This window comes from Mobula birostris, chromosome 30 (assembly GCF_030028105.1).
Source record: "Mobula birostris isolate sMobBir1 chromosome 30, sMobBir1.hap1, whole genome shotgun sequence".
NCBI classification, from domain to species: Eukaryota; Metazoa; Chordata; class Chondrichthyes; order Myliobatiformes; family Myliobatidae; genus Mobula; species Mobula birostris.
In genome coordinates, this window is record NC_092399.1 from 24,138,266 (window position 1) to 24,161,014 (window position 22,749).

At 40.8% G+C, this 22,749-nt stretch overlaps 1 protein-coding gene across 1 annotated transcript in view; it reads left to right on the forward strand.

The window, feature by feature from the left end:
• The window catches only part of gnl2 (G protein nucleolar 2), a 40,377-nt gene that overhangs the window by 14,983 nt on the left and 2,645 nt on the right, over window positions 1–22,749 (forward strand). Inside the window, exons 5-13 of the mRNA XM_072246970.1 lie at window positions 324–508; window positions 1,870–1,936; window positions 4,459–4,617; window positions 5,371–5,484; window positions 6,664–6,792; window positions 8,121–8,225; window positions 15,667–15,825; window positions 20,629–20,736; window positions 22,029–22,456. Coding sequence (XP_072103071.1) covers window positions 324–508; window positions 1,870–1,936; window positions 4,459–4,617; window positions 5,371–5,484; window positions 6,664–6,792; window positions 8,121–8,225; window positions 15,667–15,825; window positions 20,629–20,736; window positions 22,029–22,456 — 1,454 coding nt within the window. The remainder of the gene's footprint in view (window positions 1–323; window positions 509–1,869; window positions 1,937–4,458; window positions 4,618–5,370; window positions 5,485–6,663; window positions 6,793–8,120; window positions 8,226–15,666; window positions 15,826–20,628; window positions 20,737–22,028; window positions 22,457–22,749) is intronic.

Genomic DNA, 22,749 nt, shown 5'->3' on the forward strand with positions numbered 1-22,749 from the left:
AGTAACGGCAACTGCATTCACTTTTGCCCCCGATGCTGTTGAATTTATGGCATATTGCTGGTGTCTTTGACAGTGATGGCTGATGCAAATGATCATACAATGATCACTGCCTCCAAAGGGTTCCTTTGCCTTAAGCTGCCTCATCAAATCCAGAACATGCAGTCAAGAATAGCTGATACCTCAGTGTGCTCAACTACGCGCTAGTCTAAAAGGCCATCTTGTAGGCGTTCTGAGCCTACCTATATTTCTCAGTATGCATTTGCTTCATATTTCAATGGATTTTCATCTGTGCAAATATTTAAAGCAAAATTATTTGATTGCAGAATTCAAAAGTACATATTCTGGATACAGAAACATTTGAAACAACGTTTGGCCCTAAAGCACAGCGAAAGAGACCAAATCTTAGTGTATATGATATGGAAGGCCTGGTGGAAAAAGCTGAAACCTCAGTAAAAGAATATAATCTGGAAAAAGACCGAGATCTGGTTGTGGAAGATACTGGAGTGCGGTAAGGAAATCATTAGCACTGGACTAAATAAGATGCTCAAAAGTGGTATGTTTAAATATCGTTGATTTATTGACATAGTCTCTGGGTGACATAAACATTTCAATAGCATAGAAGTCAGAATATGATGTGTAAAGTTTCAGAGACATTATTAAACACTACTTTTCAAATTTTAAGGAAAAGCTCAGGTCCTCTGGTACTGAAAAGTATTGAGTTGATTCTTCACATACATTTCCAAAAAAAAACTGGCTACATGTTATAATTCACGTGCTAAGTTTCTGTAATTTAGTTGTCCTATAGCTCTGGTGAACAATACCAGCTAAACACAAAATACTCTGCAGATGCTGGGGTCAGAGCAACGCACAACACGCTGGAGGAACTCAGCAGGTCAGGCAGCATCCGTGGAAGGAAACAGTCAACGTTTTGGGCCGAGACCCTTCGTCAGGACTGAAGAGGGAGGGGGCAGGGGCCCTATAAAGAAGGTGGGGGGAGGGTGGGAAGGAGAAGGCTGGTAGGTGCCAGGTGAAAAATCAGTAAGGGGAAAGATAAAGGGGTGGGGGAGGGGATAGGCAGGAAAGGTGAAGAAGGAATAGGGGAAAGCACAATGGGTAGTAGAATGAGGCGGTATCATGAGGGAGGTGATAGGCAGCTGGAGGATGGGGGCAGGGTGAAACTGGGATGGAGGAAGGGAGGGGGAGGGAATTACCAGAAGTTGGAGAATTCAGTGTTCATGCCAAGGGGCTGGAGACTACCCAGACTTTGAGGCCAAACTTAGGTTGGAGGAGCAACACCTTATATACCATCTGGGTAGTCTCCAGCCCCTTGGCATTAACATTGAATTCTCCAACTTCCAGTAATCCCTTCCCTCATCCGTTTCATTCTGCCTCCTCCTCCAGCTGCCTATCACCTCCCTCATGGTTCCACCTCCTTCTACTACCCATTGTGCTTTCCCCTATTCCTTCTTCACCTTTCCTGCCTATCCCCTCCCCCACCCCTTGATCTTTCCCCTTACTGGTTTTTCACCTGGCACCTACCAGCCTTCTCCTTCCCGCCCTCCCTCCACCTTCTTTATAGGGCCTCTGCCCCTTCCCTCTTCAGTCCTGACGAAGGGTCTCGGCCCAAAACGTTGACTGTTCGTTTCCACGGATGCTGCCTGAACAATACCAGCTACTGAGACCATAAGAGTAGTGATGAACCACTGCAGATTAAGTTCTGAAGGTATTCCCAAAATGCCAGGAACTGGGCTGCCAGCAATTACAGGGTGTCCCCATATGTCCAAGTCAGAATGTGTCATATAACTGGGAATCTGGAAGTCGTTTGCAATATTGTTTGGGATAATACATTGCTGGCTTTATTTTGTTTAGGGATGAAGTTAGAGAAGAAATCTTCAAAAAAGGACAGTCAAAGAGAATTTGGGGTGAGCTATACAAGGTAAATGTTTTAATGGAAATTATCTTTGCATCTCCTATCAGGCAAATGCAAACTTCATTCTTGAAAGACACTAAAAGCAGATTTTCACAGTTGATACAGTGACTGTCGGTTAAAAAAATAGGAATTGTTTTGCACGTTCACTGTTTCTCAAAGCTGCAGTTCACAACCTGCTAAGAGCGTCCTTTAGTGAGTGAGCTCTTTCAATATTTATGTTTGGAAAATGAAGCTAATCATTTAATCATCGATGGTAACGACATTAAAAGGCATAGACGCAATGAGCTATGGGGCTCTATACTACTCTGACTCAATTAAAATGTGGTTATCCCTTATGTTGAATCTTGCGTAAAAGTCCTTTTCGTCATTTATCTTTTTCTGTATATCTTTATCAGCTTTTGTTTTTGAAATATTGAAGACATGCGTAGGTTCATGAAGTCAACTGGCATGAAAGCGGGCTCTTTGACCCACAGAGACTGTTACAGTCCTCAAGCACGCACTTGTGTTAATACCACATTAATCCCATTTTTATATTCTCTTCAATTTGTCATCTACTCCCTACCTCAGATCTTGCCACTCAGCTGCATACGTAGTATGGTTAATTGGAATGCGTTCTCGTCTTCAGTGTGGAAGGAAATTGGAGAACCTGGCCATGCCTGTACCTTTACCTGCTCAAGTGCAAACTCTCCACAGCACGAGAGGTCAGGATTGAACTCGGCACTGAACTGTGAAACAGCAGCGCCGTTGGCTGGGCAGGTTTGGTAACAGTTAGGGATAATTGTGTTTCTTTGTCTGGCTCTTGTAAACCATTAAATAGAACAGTTCTCAACCAACTTTTGGAATTGCGTAGATAATTTTCAGCTTGCATCAATAGATGATAGACTACATTTTTTTTTGCTGGCACTTTATGTGTGATTTGCTGGGACATGAAAATTGTTGTGCATGAAGGATGAACAGCATACAGCACTTGTTTATCTTTACAATGGTCCAAAGTTCAAAGTAAATTTATTGTCACAGTACATATATGCCACTATATACAACCCTGAAATTTATTTTCTTGCGAGCATTCACAGCAACTACAAGAAACACAGTATAATCAATAAAAGAGAGCACCCAAAGGATGGACAAACAACCAATGTGCAGAAGAAAACAAACTGCAAATAAAAATAAAGAAACAATAATAACAACATAAACAAGAACAACTTATTAAATAGATATAGCCATTCCAAACACACACAGCTTACAGAAATCAATAAATAAAAAAAAACAAATACGCTGTATTAAAAGAAGAAATTGAAAGACATTGGAACATGTCCTGAGAGTAATATCTACAACAGTTATCATCCCAAGGGCACTACACAATAGCATTAAACAATTAGGGCTACATAGTAATATATATGTGAATCTGCGGAAAGCTGCAATACTAAACACCACTAGAATAGCCCGAAAGTTCATAGCAATTGACAAATGAACATGCTTGGCTGTGCCTGTACCTAAAGTTTTATCAGCTTGAGCTGAGGGGAAAAAAATAATAATAAATAAACAATAAATAGCGAGAACATGAGATGAGGGGTCCTTGAAAGTGAGTCCATGGCTTGTGGGAGCAGTTCAGTCATGGAGTGAGTGAAGTTATGCCCTCTGGTTCAAGAGCCTGATGGTTGAGGGTTAATGACTGTCCCTGACCCTGGTGGTGAGTACTGAGGCTTCTGTACCACCTTCCTGATGGCAGCAGTGAGAGAGCATGGCCTGAATGCTTGGGGTCCTTGATGGGTGCTGCTTTCCTGCAACAGCACTCCATGTAGATGTGCTTAATGGTGGGGTGGGCTGGACTATATCCACTACTTTTTGTAGGCTTTTCCATTCAAGGACGTTGGTGTTTCCATACCAGACTGTGATGCAGCCAGTCAATGTACTCTCCATCACACATCTACAGAAATCTCTCGAAGTTGTAGATGACATGCTAAATCTTCACCAACTTCTAAGAAAGTAGAGGCTGCCGTGCTTTCTTTGTAATGGAACTTGCATGCTTGACACGGGACAGAAGTGGTAACACCAAGGAATTTTAAAGTTGCTGACTCCTCCGCCTCTGGATCATTGACCTCTGTTTTTCTCCTCCTGAAGTCAATAATCAGCGCCATGGTCTTTCTGACATTGTGTGAAAGGTTGTTGCAGTGGCACCACTCAGTCAGATTTTCAATCTTCCTCTAATGTGTTGATACATCAATGGTCTATGAGAGCCCTAAGTGTATTAAAGCCTATTTTATTTTCCATTTTACTTTGGCCATCTTGGGGAGTCTAAAGTGTCTCTCTCCATTCAATAATACTGATGTTGCAAACAATCAGCATAACCTGATACAGATAATGCCTTTGTCCTTCTCATCTACTTGATCACCTCACTTCTAGCCTTTGCCCTGAGGATCCTTATTAGAATACCCCATTTTTCCCTTGCCGTTTGAGCATTCCTGATCAAGTTGCTTTGGGAGGTATTGCTTTCCTTGTGTATCATTAACGAAGTATTTTTCTTTAAGGTTATTGATTCATCGGATGTTATAATCCAAGTGTTGGATGCCAGAGATCCAATGGGAACACGCTCCCCTCATATAGAGGCTTATTTAAAGAAGGAAAAACCATGGAAACATCTGGTTTTTGTGTTTAACAAGTGTGACCTTGTACCTACTTGGGCTACTGTAAGTTTTTTGCATTGTCTCTAAAAATTCCTTACTAGAATGTAACAATTTCTTTGGAACAGGAAGAATTTTAACTTTGTTGTTTCTGGTGTACGTTTGGCTCCAAACAGACATTCAAAATGGGAATTACGATTTTAAAGTTCTGTTCCGTTTATTTACTTAGTAAAACTGCTAAATGAACCATAATAAACCACAGTTCAAACTTTTAATTTAAAAAATGTTCAAAATGTTATACTGTAAAGTCTAATCCAGTGTAATTTGGATCTGGATGGGCAGATTTTCCAGACTATTGAATGTTGTTCAATGCTTTTTAAATTCACTGCCTTTAGTTGTTACGTAGTATTACAAATTATCAAATTTAAAGGGACCATGGGAGCCAGGCTCCGGTGAGTTTCAGGGGAGTGCAGGAATGTGATCTACATATAAGTCAGATGTCAAACCATCAACATTTCTGAATAACCATAGTGAATTATTAATTTTACTGTACAGCCTTTCAAATTTAGTTTCAAGTTTCAACCTTTCAAGTTCCTTGTGTGAAGTGCCTGTTTGAAAATCCATGTTCTAAATTCTTTGCTGCTCTGATGGTGCTTATTGATGTCGTTGAACCATTGGGATAATATAATAACTGATCAGTCTGGGGTGAAATTGTACAGGATTTATTGATCAAATGTTTAAAAGGAAAGTGTGATTCTGTGTGTTTTATGTTTTAACAAGGGGATTTAAAAATAAATTATTAAATATTCCATCTCCTAGAAACGATGGGTTGCCGTGCTGTCCCATGAATATCCAACTCTTGCATTTCATGCGAGCCTCACCAATCCCTTTGGAAAAGGAGCTCTGATCCAACTTTTGCGACAATTTGGGAAGGTAGGAGAAGGAAATGAAAGTGGTTATAATTTTTTTTAAATGCAGGTGTTGGAAATCTGGAATAAAAAGGGAAATTCGACAACAGATCAATCAGCACCTAAGGAAAAAGTTGGTATTTCATGTTAAAGATCTCTTGTCAGAACTGGAAAAGTGAGAAAAGTTAATTTTAATCTGCAGAGAATGCCAGGGAGAGATGGATGGGGCAAAAGGAAATCTGATAGGTTGAGCTCTGGAATGCCTTTGGCTAAAGCTGTAGGTGAAGTTATCCAGTGTTAGATTAATGAGAGCAGTTACAATAAGCCAATGATTGTAAAAGCCATGAAATAGAGTTATCAGAAGTGTTCAGACTGCTGAGAAAGATGGTCTAAGCCAATGTTACAGATTGATATCTTGGATCAAAACTGGTGATTTTGAATACAAGCATGGAAAGTGACTTAACTGGCTTTATAGAATTCGATATCAAGTCTGAAGGTTGTGTAATGGGAGAAGATCTTTGCCCAAAATTTTAAAAATGTAGTTTGAATAGTTCAAAAACTTGTGAAAGCGGAATTAATAAAAACACATTATTAAGATGATAATTGAATTCTACAGTGATGCAGAACCAATCTCGTACATTGAATATCCTTTAAGATGTCCTAAATGAACCTTTTGTATACTGGTACCTGTTTTTTTGCAATATTTAACTGTGAAGCAATGACAGATGATTATTGGCTATACTTTGCTTTCTTAATAAAGTAATTTTTAGAACGTTTTGAAGGTGGTACAGGCAGTGCAAAATTCCTCAGCATTTCTTGTTGCCAAACATTCCAAAAGCCATAGGTGTAATCACAGGTTGAAATCACATTCAAACTGGGTACCAGTGTTTTGGCAAAGACTTATATTTTCCAGGTTTTGAAAATTAATTGTTTATGCTCCTTGGATTGTAGAATGGACTTGCCCTAGAAAGAGAGAACTTTCTACAATTTATTTGTAAGTCTTATAAGGATTCAATAGAACTGTAATAAAACTCTTGGTTAAATTAGTTTTGCAATGTGTAACATGTCCCTGGTGGATAAAACTAATATCTATAAATTATTAAATCTTCATTACTTAAATTTTGATGTTGCTTTTTCAGCTTTAAGTAAGAACTAGATTTTTGAAGGCATTGATTACATGTTATCATTTCCATTTTTTAAATAGCTGCATACTGATAAAAAGCAGATCAGTGTAGGCTTCATTGGTTATCCGAATGTTGGCAAGAGCTCCATCATTAATGCACTTCGATCAAAGAAAGTCTGCAATGTTGCACCAATTGCTGGAGAAACAAAGGTATGTAATCTGGATTTTAGGGCTTCTAAACTTAAATGTTTGTAAATAGATCCATTAAAAAGATGAGGGATAAATGCAACTTTCTTGTACATGGACTCCTTTTTCCTGGTCTTCGGTACTGTGGACAACTATCCTGCTTTATTTTGTTAAACCTTTATATACCCTGACAACATGTGGCCTGTTTCTAATTGTGGCCACTCATTTGGTGCACTGCAGTAAGAAGATAATTTTTAGAAGAAATATGCCACTCGAGTCTTGGAGACACAGATATCTGCAGATGCTTAAGTCAGGAGCAAAAGGGAAACGAAGGAACCTTGCAGGTTAAGGAGTATCTGTGGGAGGGACTGTCTACATTTTAGATGACACCCTGTTTTGGAACAGAGTGGCAAGGGAGGTTTGTCGTACAAAAAGGGGAGGGGGAGGAATGAGGCAGACTAGTAGGTAGACTGAAGAGGAGTGAGGAATGATGGGTGGATAGGGATGAGAGATAGAGGCAAGTGAGTGATAGGTGAAAGCAGATAGTTACTTTTTTTAAAAAAATGACCCGTGTGAATGGAGGAAGGGTGAAGGTAAATACAGAATTTGATAAGCAGGGATAAGCTGCAAGTGCTGGTCTTTGAAAAGTAAGGAAGGTGATAATGGAATTAATGAAGAGCAGGTGGGAGGGGAATTCCTCCGTGGCATCCATAATATGCATCTTAACTTCCAGCGCAAGCGAACGTGTGCAACAGCGCTCTCTGGTAGTCAAAAAGCTAGGAAACCTGACTAAAGACATCACTAAAAATAACTTTTGAGGTAAATTGTGTTAAATTATTCTGCAAACTGTGAAGGGGTGAGCGACAGTGAGGCGAGTTTGCGGGGTGAATCAATGCAGATGGAGTTCTGATGCCCCCTGCAGCTGGCCAGGGAGTGAGGTTGGATTGCTCTGGGTGCCACAAGGAGAAGTGGGATCTAGTGTTCATCAAGACCTCTTTAGATGTTGCCAGTGACTGCTCCCACGTACTCTCTAGCAGTAGACTGTATGTTGGAACACAGAATAATTATTTAATTCAGTTTCTTATTGCCCTCTTTGTAATCCATGAGCGTTTGCTCTCTATTCTGGTAATTGAGATCATTTGAACCACTGCCTTCGTTTAAACATTCAGAGCCCAGGAAAAAACAAACTGATAAGACTTCGACATTTGTCTATATCTTGATTTGTTGGGCTAGTAAATATTCTGTAAGTGACAATTTATGGCTCATCTTTTTCATTTCTAAGATTTCAATGTTAAGATTTCATGACACAAGGTTCTGCAATAAGTTTTGCCTTGCCTCTTTCCCTGTTGTAGGTTTGGCAGTATATTACTCTGATGCGGCGTATTTTCCTTATTGACTGTCCTGGGGTTGTGTATCCATCTGGTGACACAGAGACTGAAATTGTGTTGAAAGGAGTGGTGAGTATAACCTCCCAAAAAAAAGGGTTCTTTTTAAAAACAATCAGATTATTGATACGAATTCAGTCATGTATGATTTGGTGAATAAAACATGCAAGAGTCATTCTATATGCAGTTCTTTACTTCCATTACAAAGAAAACAAAAGCAGTTTCCTTACACTGAGTCATTGTGTCAGGCACCGTCTCTTAAAGTGAACGCATCAACTCAATGACACTGTTTATGAATTACGTACAGTGGCATGCACAAGTTTGGGCACCCCTGGTCAAAATTTCTGTTACTGTAAGTAGAAGATGAACTGATCTCCAAAAGTCATAAAGTTAAAGATGAAACATTCTTTTCAACATTTTAAGCAAGATTAGTGTATTATTTTTGTTTTGTACAATTTTAAAGTGCAAAGAAAGGAAAGGAGCACCATGCAAAAGTTTGGGCACCCCAAGCGATTTGAGCTCTCATAACTTTTACCAACGTCTCAGACCTCAACCAGCTTGTTAGGGCTATGGCCTGTTGACAGTCATCGTTAGGAAAGGCCAGGTGATGCAAATTTCAAAGCTTTATAAATACCCTGACTCCTCAAACCTTGTCCCAACAATCAGCAGCCATGGGCTCCTCTAAGCAGCTGCCTAGCACTCTGAAAATTAAAATAAATGATGCCCACAAAGCAGGAGAAGGCTATGAGAAGATAGCAAAGCATTTTCAGGTAGCTGTTTCCTCAGTTCGTAATGTAATTAAGAAATGGCAGTTAACAGGAACGGTGGAGGTCAAGTTGAGGTCTGGAAGACCAAGAAAACTTTCCAAGAGAACTGCTCGTAGGATTGCTGGAAAGGCAAATCAAAACCCCCGTTTGACTGCAAAAGACCTTCAGGAAAATTTAGCAGACTCTGGAGTGGTGGTGCACTGTTCTTCTGTGCAGTGACACCTGCACAAATATGACCTTCATGGAAGAGTCATCAGAAGAAAACCTTTCCCGCATCCTCACCACAAAATTCAGTGTCAGAAGTTTGCAAAGGAACATCTAAACAAGCCTGATTCATTTTGGAAACAAGTCCTGTGGACTGATGAAATTAAAATAGAACTTTTTGGCCGCAATGAGCAAAGGTGTTTGGAGAAAAAAGGGTGCAGAATTTCTTGAAAAGAACACCTCTCCAAATGTTAAGCACAGGGGTGGATCGATCTTGCTTTGGGCTTGTGTTGCAGCCAGTAGCATGGGGAGCATTTCACTGGTAGAGGGAAGAATGAATTCAATTAAATACCAGCAAATTCTGGAAGCAAACATCACACCGTCTGGAAAAAAAAAAGCAGCTGAAGATGAAAAGAGGATGGCTTCTACAACAGGATAATGATCCTAAACACACCTCAAAATCCACAATGGACTACCTCAAGAGGCGCAAGCTGAAGGTTTTGCCATGGCCCTCACAGTACCCCGACCAAAACATCATCGAGAATCTGTGGATAGACCTCAAAAGAGCAGTGCATGCAAGACGACTCAAGCATCTCGCAGAACTAGAAGCCTTTTGCAAGGAAGAATGGGCGAAAATCTCCCAAACAAGAGTTGAAAGACTCTTAGCTGGCTACAGAAAGCGTTTACAAGCTGTGATACTTGCCAAAGGGGGTGTTACTAAGTACCGTCCATGCAAGGTGCCCAAACTTTTGCTTCGGGCCCTTTTCCTTTTTTGTTATTTTGAGGTTCTGAACTTAAAGAGGGGTAGCTTTGAAGGTATGAGACGTGAATTAGCTAAGATAGACTGGCAAATGACACTTAAAGGATTGACGGTGGATATGCAATGGCAAGCATTTAAAGGTTTCATGGATGAACTGCAATAAATGTTCATCCCAGTTTGGCAAAAGAATAAATCAAGGAAGGTAGTGCACCTGTGGCTGACAAGAGAAATTAGGGATAGTATCAATTCCAAAGAAGAAGCATACAAATTAGCCAGAGAAAGTGGCTCACCTGAGGACTGGGAGAAATTCAGAGTTCAGCAGAGGAGGACAAAGGGCTTAATTAGGAAGGGGAAAAAAGATTGAGAGAAAACTGGCAGGAAACATAAAAACTGACTGTAAAAGCTTTTATAGATATGTAAAAAGGAAAAGACTGGTAAAGACAAATGTAGGTCCCCTGCAGACAGAAACAGGTGAATTGATTATGGGGAGCAAGGACATGGCAGACCAATTGAATAATTACTTTGGTTCTGTCTTCACCAAGGAGGACATAAATAATCTTCCAGAAATAGTAGGGGACAGAGGGTCCAGTGAGATGGAGGAACTGAGCGAAATACATGTTAGTAGGGAAGTGGTGTTAGGTAAATTGAAGGGATTGAAGGCAGATAAATCCCCAGGGCCAGATGGTCTGCATCCCAGGGTGCTTAAGGAAGTAGCCCAAGAAATAGTGGATGCATTAGTGATAATTTTTCAAAACTCGTTAGATTCTGGACTAATTCCTGAGGATTGGAGGGTGGCTAATGTAACTCCACTTTTTAAAAAAGGAGGGAGAGAGAAACCGTGGAATTATAGACCGGTTAGCCTAACGTCGGTGGTGGGGAAACTGCTGGAGTCAGTTATCAAGGATGTGATAACAGCACATTTGGAAAGCGGTGAAATGATCGGACAAAGTCAGCATGGATTTGTGAAAGGAAAATCATGTCTGACGAATCTCATAGAATTTTGTGAGGATGTAACTAGTAGAGTGGATAGGGGAGAACCAGTGGATGTGGTATATTTGGATTTTCAGAAGGCTTTTGACAAGGTCCCACACAGGAGATTAGTGTGCAAACTTAAAGCACGCGGTATTGGGGGTAAGGTATTGGTGTGGGTGGAGAGTTGGTTAGCAGACAGGAAGCAAAGAGTGGGAATAAACGGGACCTTTTCAGAATGGCAGGCGGTGACTAGTGGGGTACCGCAAGGCTCAGTGCTGGGACCCCAGTTGTTTACAATATATATTAATGACTTGGATGAGGGAATTAAATGCAGCATCTCCAAGTTTGCGGATGACACGAAGCTGGGTGGCAGTGTTAGCTGTGAGGAGGATGCAGGGTGACTTGGATAGGTTGGGTGAGTGGGCAAATTCATGGCAGATGCAATTTAATGTGGATAAATGTGAAGTTATCCACTTTGGTGGCAAAAATAGGAAAACAGATTATTATCTGAATGGTGGCCGATTAGGAAAAGGGGAGGTGCAACGAAACCTGGGTGTCATTATACACCAGTCATTGAAAGTGGGCATGCAGGTACAGCAGGCGGTGAAAAAGGCGAATGGTATACTGGCATTTATAGCGAGAGGATTCGAGCACAGGAGCAGGGAGGTACTACTGCAGTTGTACAAGGCCTTGGTGAGACCACACCTGGAGTATTGTGTGCAGTTTTGGTCCCCTAATCTGAGGAAAGACATCCTTGCCATAGAGGGAGTACAAAGAAGGTTCACCAGATTGATTCCTGGGATGGCAGGACTTTCATATGAAGAAAGACTGGATGAACTGGGCTTGTACTCGTTGGAATTTAGAAGATTGAGGGGGGATCTGATTGAAACGTATAAGATCCTAAAGGGATTGGGCAGGCTAGATGCAGGAAGATTGTTCCCGATGTTGGGGAAGTCCAGAACGAGGGGTCACAGTTTGGGGATAGAGGGGAAGCCTTTTAGGACCAAGATTAGGAAAAACTTCTTCACACAGAGAGTGGTGAATCTGTGGAATTCTCTGCCACAGGAAACAGTTGAGGCCAGTTCATTGGCTATATTTAAGAGGGAGTTAGATATGGCCCTTGTGGCTACGGGGGTCAGGGGGTATGGAGGGAAGGCTGGGGCGGTGTTCTGAGTTGGATGATCAGCCATGATCATAATAAGTGGCGGTGCAGGCTCGAAGGGCCGAATGGCCTACTCCACCTATTTTCTATGTATGAAACTGTAAAAAATGGAAATTAAAAAAGTAATCTTGCTTAAAATAGTAAAAAAAAGTGTCATCTTTAATTTTATGCCTTTTGGAAATGGAGTCATATTTTACTCGCTTCGCTATTCCCAGTAACAGAAATTTTGACTAGGGGTGCCCACTCTTGCTTTCCACTGTATGTAGAACATTTTCTATTATGAACAATGTGTCATCTGTCACCCATTACATTACCCAATAGTAATAAAATGAATGCCAAAAACAAGAGTATACATTGATTACTTCCATATATGTGACCTATTGTAGATCAGTGGTAGATAAATTAGGAGAATGTTCTTTTCTACCTGGGAATGCGTCATCTTTTCATTATCCCATTTGAAGTAGTACCAAGTTCAAAATGTTCCCTTTCTATATATGGCAGAAAAGAGCTGAACAAAATTACAGCTCTTTAATTAATCATGAATTTCTCGTTACTTGCACTTTACTTTTGAATTGGCCCTGAAGCCCGCAGATTGAAGCTTTGTACGGTTCCAGTTAGCCGGTAAGTTTTTTTGTAAGCACACAAACACGAGAAAATCTGCAGACGCTGGAGATCGGAAGCACAAAATGCTTAGAGGAACTTGGCAGGCCACGTAGCATCCATGGAAAAGAGTAAACAGGTCCTGATGAAGGGTCTCGGCCTGAAATGTCGACTGTTTACCCTTTTCCATAGGTGCTGCTTGGCGTGCTGAATTCCTCCAGCATTTTGTGTACGTCAGTGTTTTGTAAGTATACTAGTTCTTGCGTTTTCTATATTCTATGGTTCCAACGGCCTGTGTCTCATTGTATCAAATGAATTAATGAAGGTAGAGGATTTGATTTTTGTTAATATTTGATATGGGAGGTCCATTTTCCTTTGTGTTACAGTTCTAGAACTGTAGCAGTAGAAACTCTTGGTAAAACAATGTTATCATAACTGATAATATTGGATGTGTATGTTTCGAGTTTTAGTATTTAATATGTACTATATATGTTATTGCGTACCTATAATTGGGGTTTTTCTGCGCGTGCTATAGTCTGATTCAGGGAGGCTGAGTGCGTGATTTAAAAATTAAATTTTGGCAAAAGCACTGCTTGGTTTCTTAGCTCAACAGTAAATATACACAAGGTCATTAGTGTGTGGATATATCAAAAGCACGCACTTTGCTCTTGGCACAATATACACAGTCCAACTCCTGGTCTTCACGTGTGGCTTAGCTACTAAGCCCCATGGAAGTGTTTCTACTGACAGGAGGAGTAGGGGTGGCTTACTGGTGCCTTAAAACAGGGGTCCCCAACCTTTTTGCACTATGGACCGGTTTCATATTGACAATATTCTTGCGAAACGGCCGACTGGGGGGGGCGGGGGGGGGGGTGTGCCAACGGACAAGAGTAGCAGTCAAATACGCTGGGTTTACCCAAAAAGACTACAATGACCGTGAAGCCTTGCGCGGGCACCAGTGCGCATGTGAAACTTGCGCATGCGTGTACGATTTTTTTCTACAAATCGTCTTCGGCGATTCTGTTCTTGGGGGGGTGTTAATCACGACCGTAATATAGATGATAATCAGCTAATACACTCAGTTTCGTTTCTAAAAGGGTTTATCTAACGAATTTAATATTAAACACACAGCGCATATTTTCCTCGCATGAATATAGTGATAGGTCAATTATCAAAGGAGCTTGAAGTAAATGTTGAACGAACTTCCAGTAGAAGTAGTAGAGGCAGGTTCGATATTATCATTTAAAGAAAAATTGGATAGGTATATGGACAGGAAAGGGATGGAGGGTTATGGGCTGAGTGCAGGTCGGTGGGACAAGGTGAGCGTAGCGTTCAGCACGGATTAGAAGGGCAGAGATGGCCTGTTTCCATGCTGTAATTGTTATATAGTTATATAAGTCAATAGCATCATAACATTTTAAGTATCTTTTGGATATTAAGCACGCAGCACATATTTTCCCCGTATGAACATATAAAATCATTGCAACGCACCAATATCGCTGAATCAGTGGGAGCCCTGGGCTTGTTTTTCTGCAACAAGACGGTCCTATCGAAGGGTGATGAGAGACAGCGACACTCGAACGGGGTTCCTTATGTCCAGTCTATTCCGCAATTTAGTTTTCGTTGCATTCATTGCAGAGATATGTTGGAAATGGAAGCAACATTTTCAGTGCTTTCGTGGCTATCTCACGATATTCAGCCTTGACTTTGATCCAGAATGCTGGCAGAGATGTTATGTCAAACATACTTTCCAGCCCGTCGTCATTCGCAAGCTCGAGGAGTCGATCTCCTTCCCGCGCTGACATGGATGACGCACGGATAATGACCTCGCATGCGTAATGACTCAACAGTAGGCGTGACAGGGAATGAGGAAAGGTGCAGCTGACTCCTATTGCCAAATCATATCGTTGCCTCGCGGCCCGGTGGTTGGGGACCGCTGCCTTAAAACCAGTCACTTTGGGCTGATGGGGCTCATCTGCCATGGTTGGCAGCGCATCGAAAAGGAAAACTCTGATCTGAAACCTCTGCTGCCTTGTAGCTATACCCACTCATGGGAAAGGCTGTGGGAGTAACCCCCCCCCGCCAAAGGAAGAATCCAGAGCTGGAGTCCCAAAGGTAGTCTTATTGTTCAACGCTGACTGACAACTCCTACAAAGCCACCAGTGCCAAACTATTGATCTCTGCTATTCCTTTGGATTCGTCAGCTGTGTGGAGAGGGGAAGCCTGCTACATGGACAACATGGATCCCAGCCATTGGAGGGTCTCAAATAAGCAGAGTCTGTGTATATTCTTCAAATGTTTCACATATTGTGGCTGTATGTGCTATTGCTACATGTCATCTGAAGGAAGGCTATTAGCCCTTCCTGTACGCCACACATAAAATCTGCTCTCTTACCTGGAGTGATTTGTGTCCAATAAATGTCCATTGTTTACATACAGCACATCGTATGGATATGAACATTAATGGTAAATTTGCTTGTGCTTTAGTTTTGTCGTTGTTTATCAAACTGGTTAGGTTTCAGTCTCCTGTATAGCTGCCTGATAATAAGAATGTAGCAATGCCGAAGTAGTGATCTTTTGCATTGTACTGCTGCCACTCAAACACTTTTCATGACATATGGCATTGATATTAAACCTGATTACTGAATGTCAGATTCTGGAAGTTTTTCTAGACATAGTAAAACAGAATGAAATACATATTCTTATAAACAAGTTTAAATTAGGTCAGCTGAGTGATTAAATGCAATCATTTCTCATCTGACCCTTGATGATACAATAATTTCTAATTGCTTAAAGTCATCAGCTTTGTACTACACTGTATTTGGTGGTGAAAGCTTTGATACATGGTTTATACTGTTCTGCAGATTACTGGCTGCCAGCTATTTATATAATCAATATGAATTTATTCAGGAGTAGGTTGCAGTTGATTACCAACGTTTTCTGAGTTTTCCATTTTCATCCTCTTTGAAACCAAGAGCAATCCAATATGGATGATTTTAAAAGGCTCAGCTGGTAAAAGTGATTTCTTTATCTCTGTTTCCTCTACAGGTTCAAGTTGAGAAAATCAAAAGTCCCGAAGATCATATTGCTGCCGTGTTGGAAAGAGCTAAAGCAGAATATATCAGCAGGACCTACAAAATAGATTGCTGGAGCGATCCGGTTGATTTCTTAGAAAAGCTTGCATTCAGAACAGGAAAGCTTTTGAAGGTGACATTCATTACAGCTTTGGATTACAATACAGCATTTAATTACAATATCTCTGTTTGAAATGTACTGAAAGTAAACTGTTTTCAAAATTTATTTCCAGAATGCACTTTACGATACCCAGCTTAAAATATTGGTTCAGAAGATGTCAGTCTTTCTAGAGTAGGAGAGAATTTGAAAATTGTGTCCTGTATAATTGAATAAATAACCAAAGGTTATTGCTGTTACATAACTTAATTAGCATAGAAAAGTAACTGATGTATATCTAAACTATGAGAAATGGTGCAAAAATAATAAGCGTAAGAGCAGAATTAGGCCATTCTGTCCATCGAGTATGCTCCGCCATTCAATCATGGCTGATTTATTATGCTTCTCAACATCATTCTCCTGCCTTCTCCACATAACCTTTGCTGCCTTTATTATGCAAAAACCTATCAAACTCTGCTTTATATATACCCAATGACTTGGCCTTCATCCACACTGTGGCAATGAATTCCACAGATTCACTCCCCACTGGCTTAACAAAAAAAATTCCTCCTCATCTGTGTTCTAAATGGGCATCTCTCTTTTCTGAGACTGTGCCCTCTGGTCCTTCACTCCCTCACTGTAGGAAACACCTCCTCCACATCCACTCTATCTAGACCTTTTGGTGTGCGATAGGTTTCATTCTTCTAAACTCCAGAGCCACCAAAAGCTCCTCATACGTCAACCCTTACATTCCTGGAATAATTTTTGTGAACCTCTTCTGGGCCCATTTCAATGCCAGCACACCTTTTTTTAGATAAGGGGCCCAAAGCTGCTCACAGTACTCTGACCAGTGCTTTATAAAGCCTCAGTATAGCATCCTTGTTTTATATTCTAGTCCTTTCAAAGTGAATGCAAATATTGCATTTGCCTTCCTCACAAACGACCCAACCTGTAAGTTAACCTTTAGGGAATCCTGCACATGGACACCCAAATCCCTTTGCAGCTCTGATTTTTGAATTTCCTCCCCCATAGAGAAATTAGTCTGCGCCTTTATTCCTTCTACCAAAATACATGACCATACACTTCCCTGCACTAGATTCCATCTGCTGTTTCTTTGCCTATTTTCCCGTCTGTCGTAAGTCTTTCTGCAGACTCCCTGCTTCCTCAACTCTACCTTTCCCTTCCATCTCTCTTTGTATTATCTGAAACTTAGCCACAAAGCCATGAATCCTGTCAACACATGAGATGTGACAAGAAGCAGTTCCCAACACTGCAACCCCGCAGAGCACTTCTCGTCACTGGCGGCCAACAAGAAAAGGCTCCCTTTATTTTTATTCTTTGCCTCCTGCCAGTCAGCCAATTTTCCATCCTTACTAGCATCTTTCCTGTAATACCACGTGCTCTTATCTTGGTAAGTACCCTCATGTGCGTGACCGTATCAAAGGCCTTTTGAAAATCCAAGTAAACAACTTCCACTGACTCCTTTGTCTATGCTGCTTGTTTTTTTTCCTCAAAGAATTTCAACAGATTGGTCTGACAAGTTTTTCCCTTAATGATTAATAATTCCCATTTATATGGCACCTTTTTATAGTTTAAAGAAAACTCACTGGACCGAAAATTTGACAAGAAGCCCAGGAAAAGCAGTTGCAGCTTTGCAAACATGTAGCTTGAAGAGCTGTGTAAGAGTTACTTCACACAACAGATGTTCTCCAGCTGCCTTGTATGGTCTGTCAAAACGATTTGAAAGAGGAAAAATTAATTTAAAAACTAACTGCATGGCAACATCCCTCACTATCCCAGAGCAGTCAGAATGCAATTTCAACTCTTAGCCACAAGTGATTTTGCAGATGCTGGAAATCTTGAGCAATACACAAAATGCTGGAGGAACTTAGCAGGTCAGGCAGCATCTGTGGAGGAGATGGCCAACTTTGTGGGGTGAGACTCTAAATCAGGAGTGGAAATGAAGAGGCCAGGAGCCAGAAAGTATTCAAGTCTTGTTATTTTTCCTTTACAGTCTGACAATACGAATTGATAGTTATACCATTTGTCTCCCGTTGTGACTTACAGTTACATAAGTTTGTGACCTTGACTATTAGTCGAGACAGACTAAGAACAGAGAAAGAATACAAAACATTGTCTCTGCAATACTGTGCAAAAGTCTTAGGCACATATATAAGCAACACACATCAAAGTTGCTGGTGAATGCAGCAGGCCACGCAGCATCTCTAGGAAGAGGTACAGTCGACATTTCAGGCCGAGACCCTTCGTCAGGACTAACTGAAGGAAGTTAGTAAGAGATTTGAGAGGGGGAGGGGGAGATCCAGATCCAAAATGATAGAAGAAGACAGGAGGGGGAGGGATGGAGCCAAGAGCTGGACAGGTGATTGGCAAAGGGGATATGAGAGGATCATGGGACAGGAGGTCCGGGGAGAAAGACAAGTGGGGGGGGGGGGAGGGGGACCCAAAGGATGGGCAAAGGGTATAGTCAGAGGGACAGAGGGAGAAAAAGGAGAGTGAGAGAAAGAATGTGTGTATAAAAATAAATAACGGATGGGGTACGAGGGGGAGGTGGGTCATTAGCGGAAGTTAGAGAAGTCGATGTTCATGCCAGCAGGTTGGAGGCTACCCAGGCGGAATATAAGGTGTTGTTCCTCCAACCTGAGTGTGGCTTTCATCTTTACAGTAGAGGAGGCCGTGGATAGACATGTCAGAATGGGAATGGGATGTGGAATTAAAATGTGTGGCCACTGGGAGATCCTACTTTCTCTGGCGGACAGAGCATAGGTGTTCAGCAAAGCGGTCTCCCAGTCTGCTTTACTCCAGTTGGCTTTAGACACACATATATATATTGCTAGGGTGCCTAAGAATTTTGCACAGTACTGTATATTGTGTCCTCTCAGTTACCAAATAATACTTACTACTACTTAGCTAATACAAAGCTAAGTATTGTTATTTTTTTTTCCCAACCACCTTTCTATCTTAACCAATGTATCATACTATACAAAAGTATTTAGCCAGCCAGTGGTGTGATTCCGCACCGGACTGCAAGCAGTATGGTCCCGGGTTCGATTCCGACTGGCACCTTGCACACTTTCCATCCGTACCAGGTTGAGTGTCGAGCTAGCAACTCAGCCTCATTTAAAAACTGACAAAGTGGCGTATCAGACAGCAACAAGACATGGAAAGGGGCAACAAGAACAAAAGTCTTGGGTACCCCAGCTTTGTAAACAGTATGTATAGAGTACTGTATCTTTAGCATAACAGGTTGCTTGACTGCTGTTTCTGTTCACGAAACTTCTGGGACCATACAAACAAAGAAATATTTGCATTTATGTTAAGCCTCATTACGCCCTTTAAATGCCCTGATCTATGTTTAGTGGATTGTAATAATGAGAACCAGTATTAGAAGTGACTGTCATTTTTCCACAAGCAGCTGTCAAGAATGGGCATAGAAATGTAGATTTTGGAATGTGATTGACTCGGGCTTTTTCATCTCTAAAAGAACACTATACACTTATTCTAGTTTCAACATTAAACTGTGCAAAGAGATTCAGACCTGGTGTGATGCATCACCCCATCAGTACTTCTGAAACTTTATCCCATGGTATGTTCCATTGGCCTGAAACTTGCTGATGGTTAGCTGATTACACCTCAGTGCATACATGGCAAAATGTTGGAAGTCTAAGACTCCCTGAAGTCGAAACCCAGCATGGTGTTGAATCTTGCCGATCTTGATATAGTTCTCAGATGTAAAGATAAAGATGGTTGATGAGGGAAATGAAGACACTGATTTGTTTGAACTTCCAAAAGATCATTTATGACTGGAGGAGAATACACTGTGCAATTCTTCAGTTATTGATGGTAGGACAGCTGCTTTTCCAAATATGCTTTGATGAATTGGGCTAGAATGTATCAGGCATTACCTCCAAATGTGCAAATATGAAGGATAGTACAAGAAGTTATAGTGGAATTTGCAAATGAAACAATGGTGAAAAATGATTTTGGTGGGAAGCATGAGGAGAGGCAGTATAAATTGAGAAGTACAGGAAGAGATCTTTGGGTATTTGTACAAAGTTTGATTAAAGTGGTATCACAGGTTGGAAATGCGATCCAGCACTTTGTTATGGTGACATCTAGTGCCAGTGGATCTAACACAAGTCTGTTATGTACCACTCCACTCCTGGATGCCACTGAACACTGGTGAGGATCAGTGATCAAAGAAACATGGATCTAAATGTACTTCATATCTGACACTGTGTTTATACTAGCGAGCTCATACTTACAAACTGCAGCTCCATTCATTTAAATGAGAGATTTGCTAGCTATATATCTTCTACTTTGTAAAACACATTTCCATTCTACCTTAATTTTCTCCTATTTAAACTACTAAATAACTGAATTAAATTTAAGTGTTTATTCAGTACATTGTACATTTACATATAGAATTTACTGAAGTGCAATTCCTCGTGGTTTCTTTGATTGAGTTCTGTTGTTTGGAATTTGAATGAATTAACTCACCTATTGCTATTCCAAGTCTTTACAACAATTTACAAAGGAGTGATGATTGATTTCCTTGTACAAGATAGTGAAGCGCTTATTGTTCATTTTAAAACTTGGCGCAGAAGAACTTGGTTTTTAAAAAAAAAAGTAAAATAAAAATGTGAAACAACAGCATCTGTAAGATGTTACCTTACAGCTCAGTTGTTGTTTGAAGTTGGCCTTAGAAACCTTTGAAAGTGCAGTACAGTTACAGATTTCTGAGATCCGTAAATCAGTATGCGTCGGTCCTCCTTTGTCATTTGTTTATTTCCGATTTAACCACCTGTTACTGTTTTCCAGGGTGGAGAACCTGACATACAAACTGTGGCCAAAATGGTTTTGAATGATTGGCAAAGAGGGCGAATACCTTTTTATGTTAAACCACCAGATGCTGAGGGTGACTCTCAGGTAATGATTTTTTGTTTAACACATTGTAACTCCTGGTTATTTGAGTTACTGTCGCCTTCCTGCCAGCTTGAACCATTCTGGTCATTCTCCTCTGAACTCTACCCACAGAACTGCTGCACAATGGATGTATTTTTGTTTTTCACACTATTTTCTGTAAGCTGTTAGACTGTTGTACATGAAATCCCAGGGGATCAGCAGTTTCTGAGATACTTGAACCACCCTGTCTGGCACGAACAATCATTCGAAGTACAAGGTCACTTAGATCACATTTCTTCCCCATTCTGATGTTTGGTCTGAACCTTTTGACCATGTATGGACACTTTTATGCATTGAGTTACTGTCACATGCTTGGCTGATTAGATATTTTTATTAACAGGCAGGTGTACTAGTGTCCCTAATAAAGTGGCCACTGAGTGTATATGCAGGAGATGACAGAGTTAATAAATGCAACTTTTCCATACTGGATTGTCATAATCAGATGCGCCGAGGATTTGATGATGGAGGGGAAGAGCTGTTCCTAAAACGTGTGTCTTCAGCCTCCTGTAACTCATCTCTGATGTTAGCAGTGAGAAGTGGGCAAGTCCTGCATAGTGGGAGTTCTTAATGATGGATGCCACCATTTTGAAAATGTCGTTGGTGGGGAGGTTACTGCCCATGATGGAGCTGGCAACCCTCTGCACGATTAGAGTTTACAGCCCTCTGGAGCTTTCTCTGATCTTGTGCAGTGGTCCCTCCATAAAGACAAATTCTGTTTCTCCAGATGTAAACATAACGTATTCCTGAACAGAAACAACTTACTACACCTAGCCTTTTAATTAAGGCGGATGCAAGTTTTAACTGGTTGCCCTGGCATCCTAGACTTGTGCCATTGCACCACGTGGGCAGAAACAAACACAGCAAGAGTGAATTGTGCATTGTGTACTGATTGACCTCTCAATTCATATCCAATATCCTGCCCGCACATGCACATTGTACCCCTGGGGAACCTTTGGATAGAGTTTACAGAAGTACACACTCTTACAATCACCCTTTTTGGGTTTTAGATAAAATTCATTTGGGTAGCATGTGAAAATACTGAGCTATGCAATAGAAGTGGAAACTAGTATTGTTAATTGGACTGCTTTTGACATTAAATAGTTTTCATTGGTCATGGCCTATTTCAATGTTAATTGTTATGTGGAAAAATCACTTGTTATATTTGGAGGACATTTTTTGATTACTTGATCACATGAAGCTCAAAATTATGCACAAGGCCTGGTTTCTTCAATAGATTTCACTTCTGTGTTTTCCAGCCATTAACTATGTTAAAAGTGGAAAAAGAGCCAAATAAATCTGATCAAGTGGAAGAGTCGTCAGAAACAGTGATTGTTGAAAAAAAACAGGAAAAAGCTGAAAATCCAATAGTGCCACAAATCGTTGCACACGTAAGGCAAAACTTTGGGAAAATCAACGTGGCGCCTGAATTTTCTGAGGCAGACCTTCTACCTGTGAACATTTCTGAAGATGAAGGCGACATTTTGGATGAAGAAGAGGAGGAAGAGCTGGGTAACGAAGATAGTGATGGGAAAGAATCAACTGGTGCTGAACTAAATAAACTTCAGGAGAATAATCACCAATATGTGGACAAGCCAAAACAGACACTGCGGGATTTGGATGAAAAGATTGCAAAATACAAAAAGTTCTTGGATAAAGCAAAAGCAAAGAGATTCTCAGCTATAAGGTAAATTTCTCATTTTGCCCCCTCTTCCTCTCCCCCCACTCCCGGTCAGCAAACATGTGCAGGAAATTGTTTCATGTTAGCTTTTTACTACAGTTAACATTATCACTCAAACAGTTCTACCATGGTCAACGGCTTCGAGGTTTCTAACAGTGACTACTTGGGCCAAAGATTCTGTTTCCATGTTGTATGTCCTGATGTCTGATTCTATGCCCAACTTGGATGAAATTTAAAAGGGATATTATTGGAGGTTACACCTACATCATTCAGCAATTTAATTGAAATTAAAATGTGAC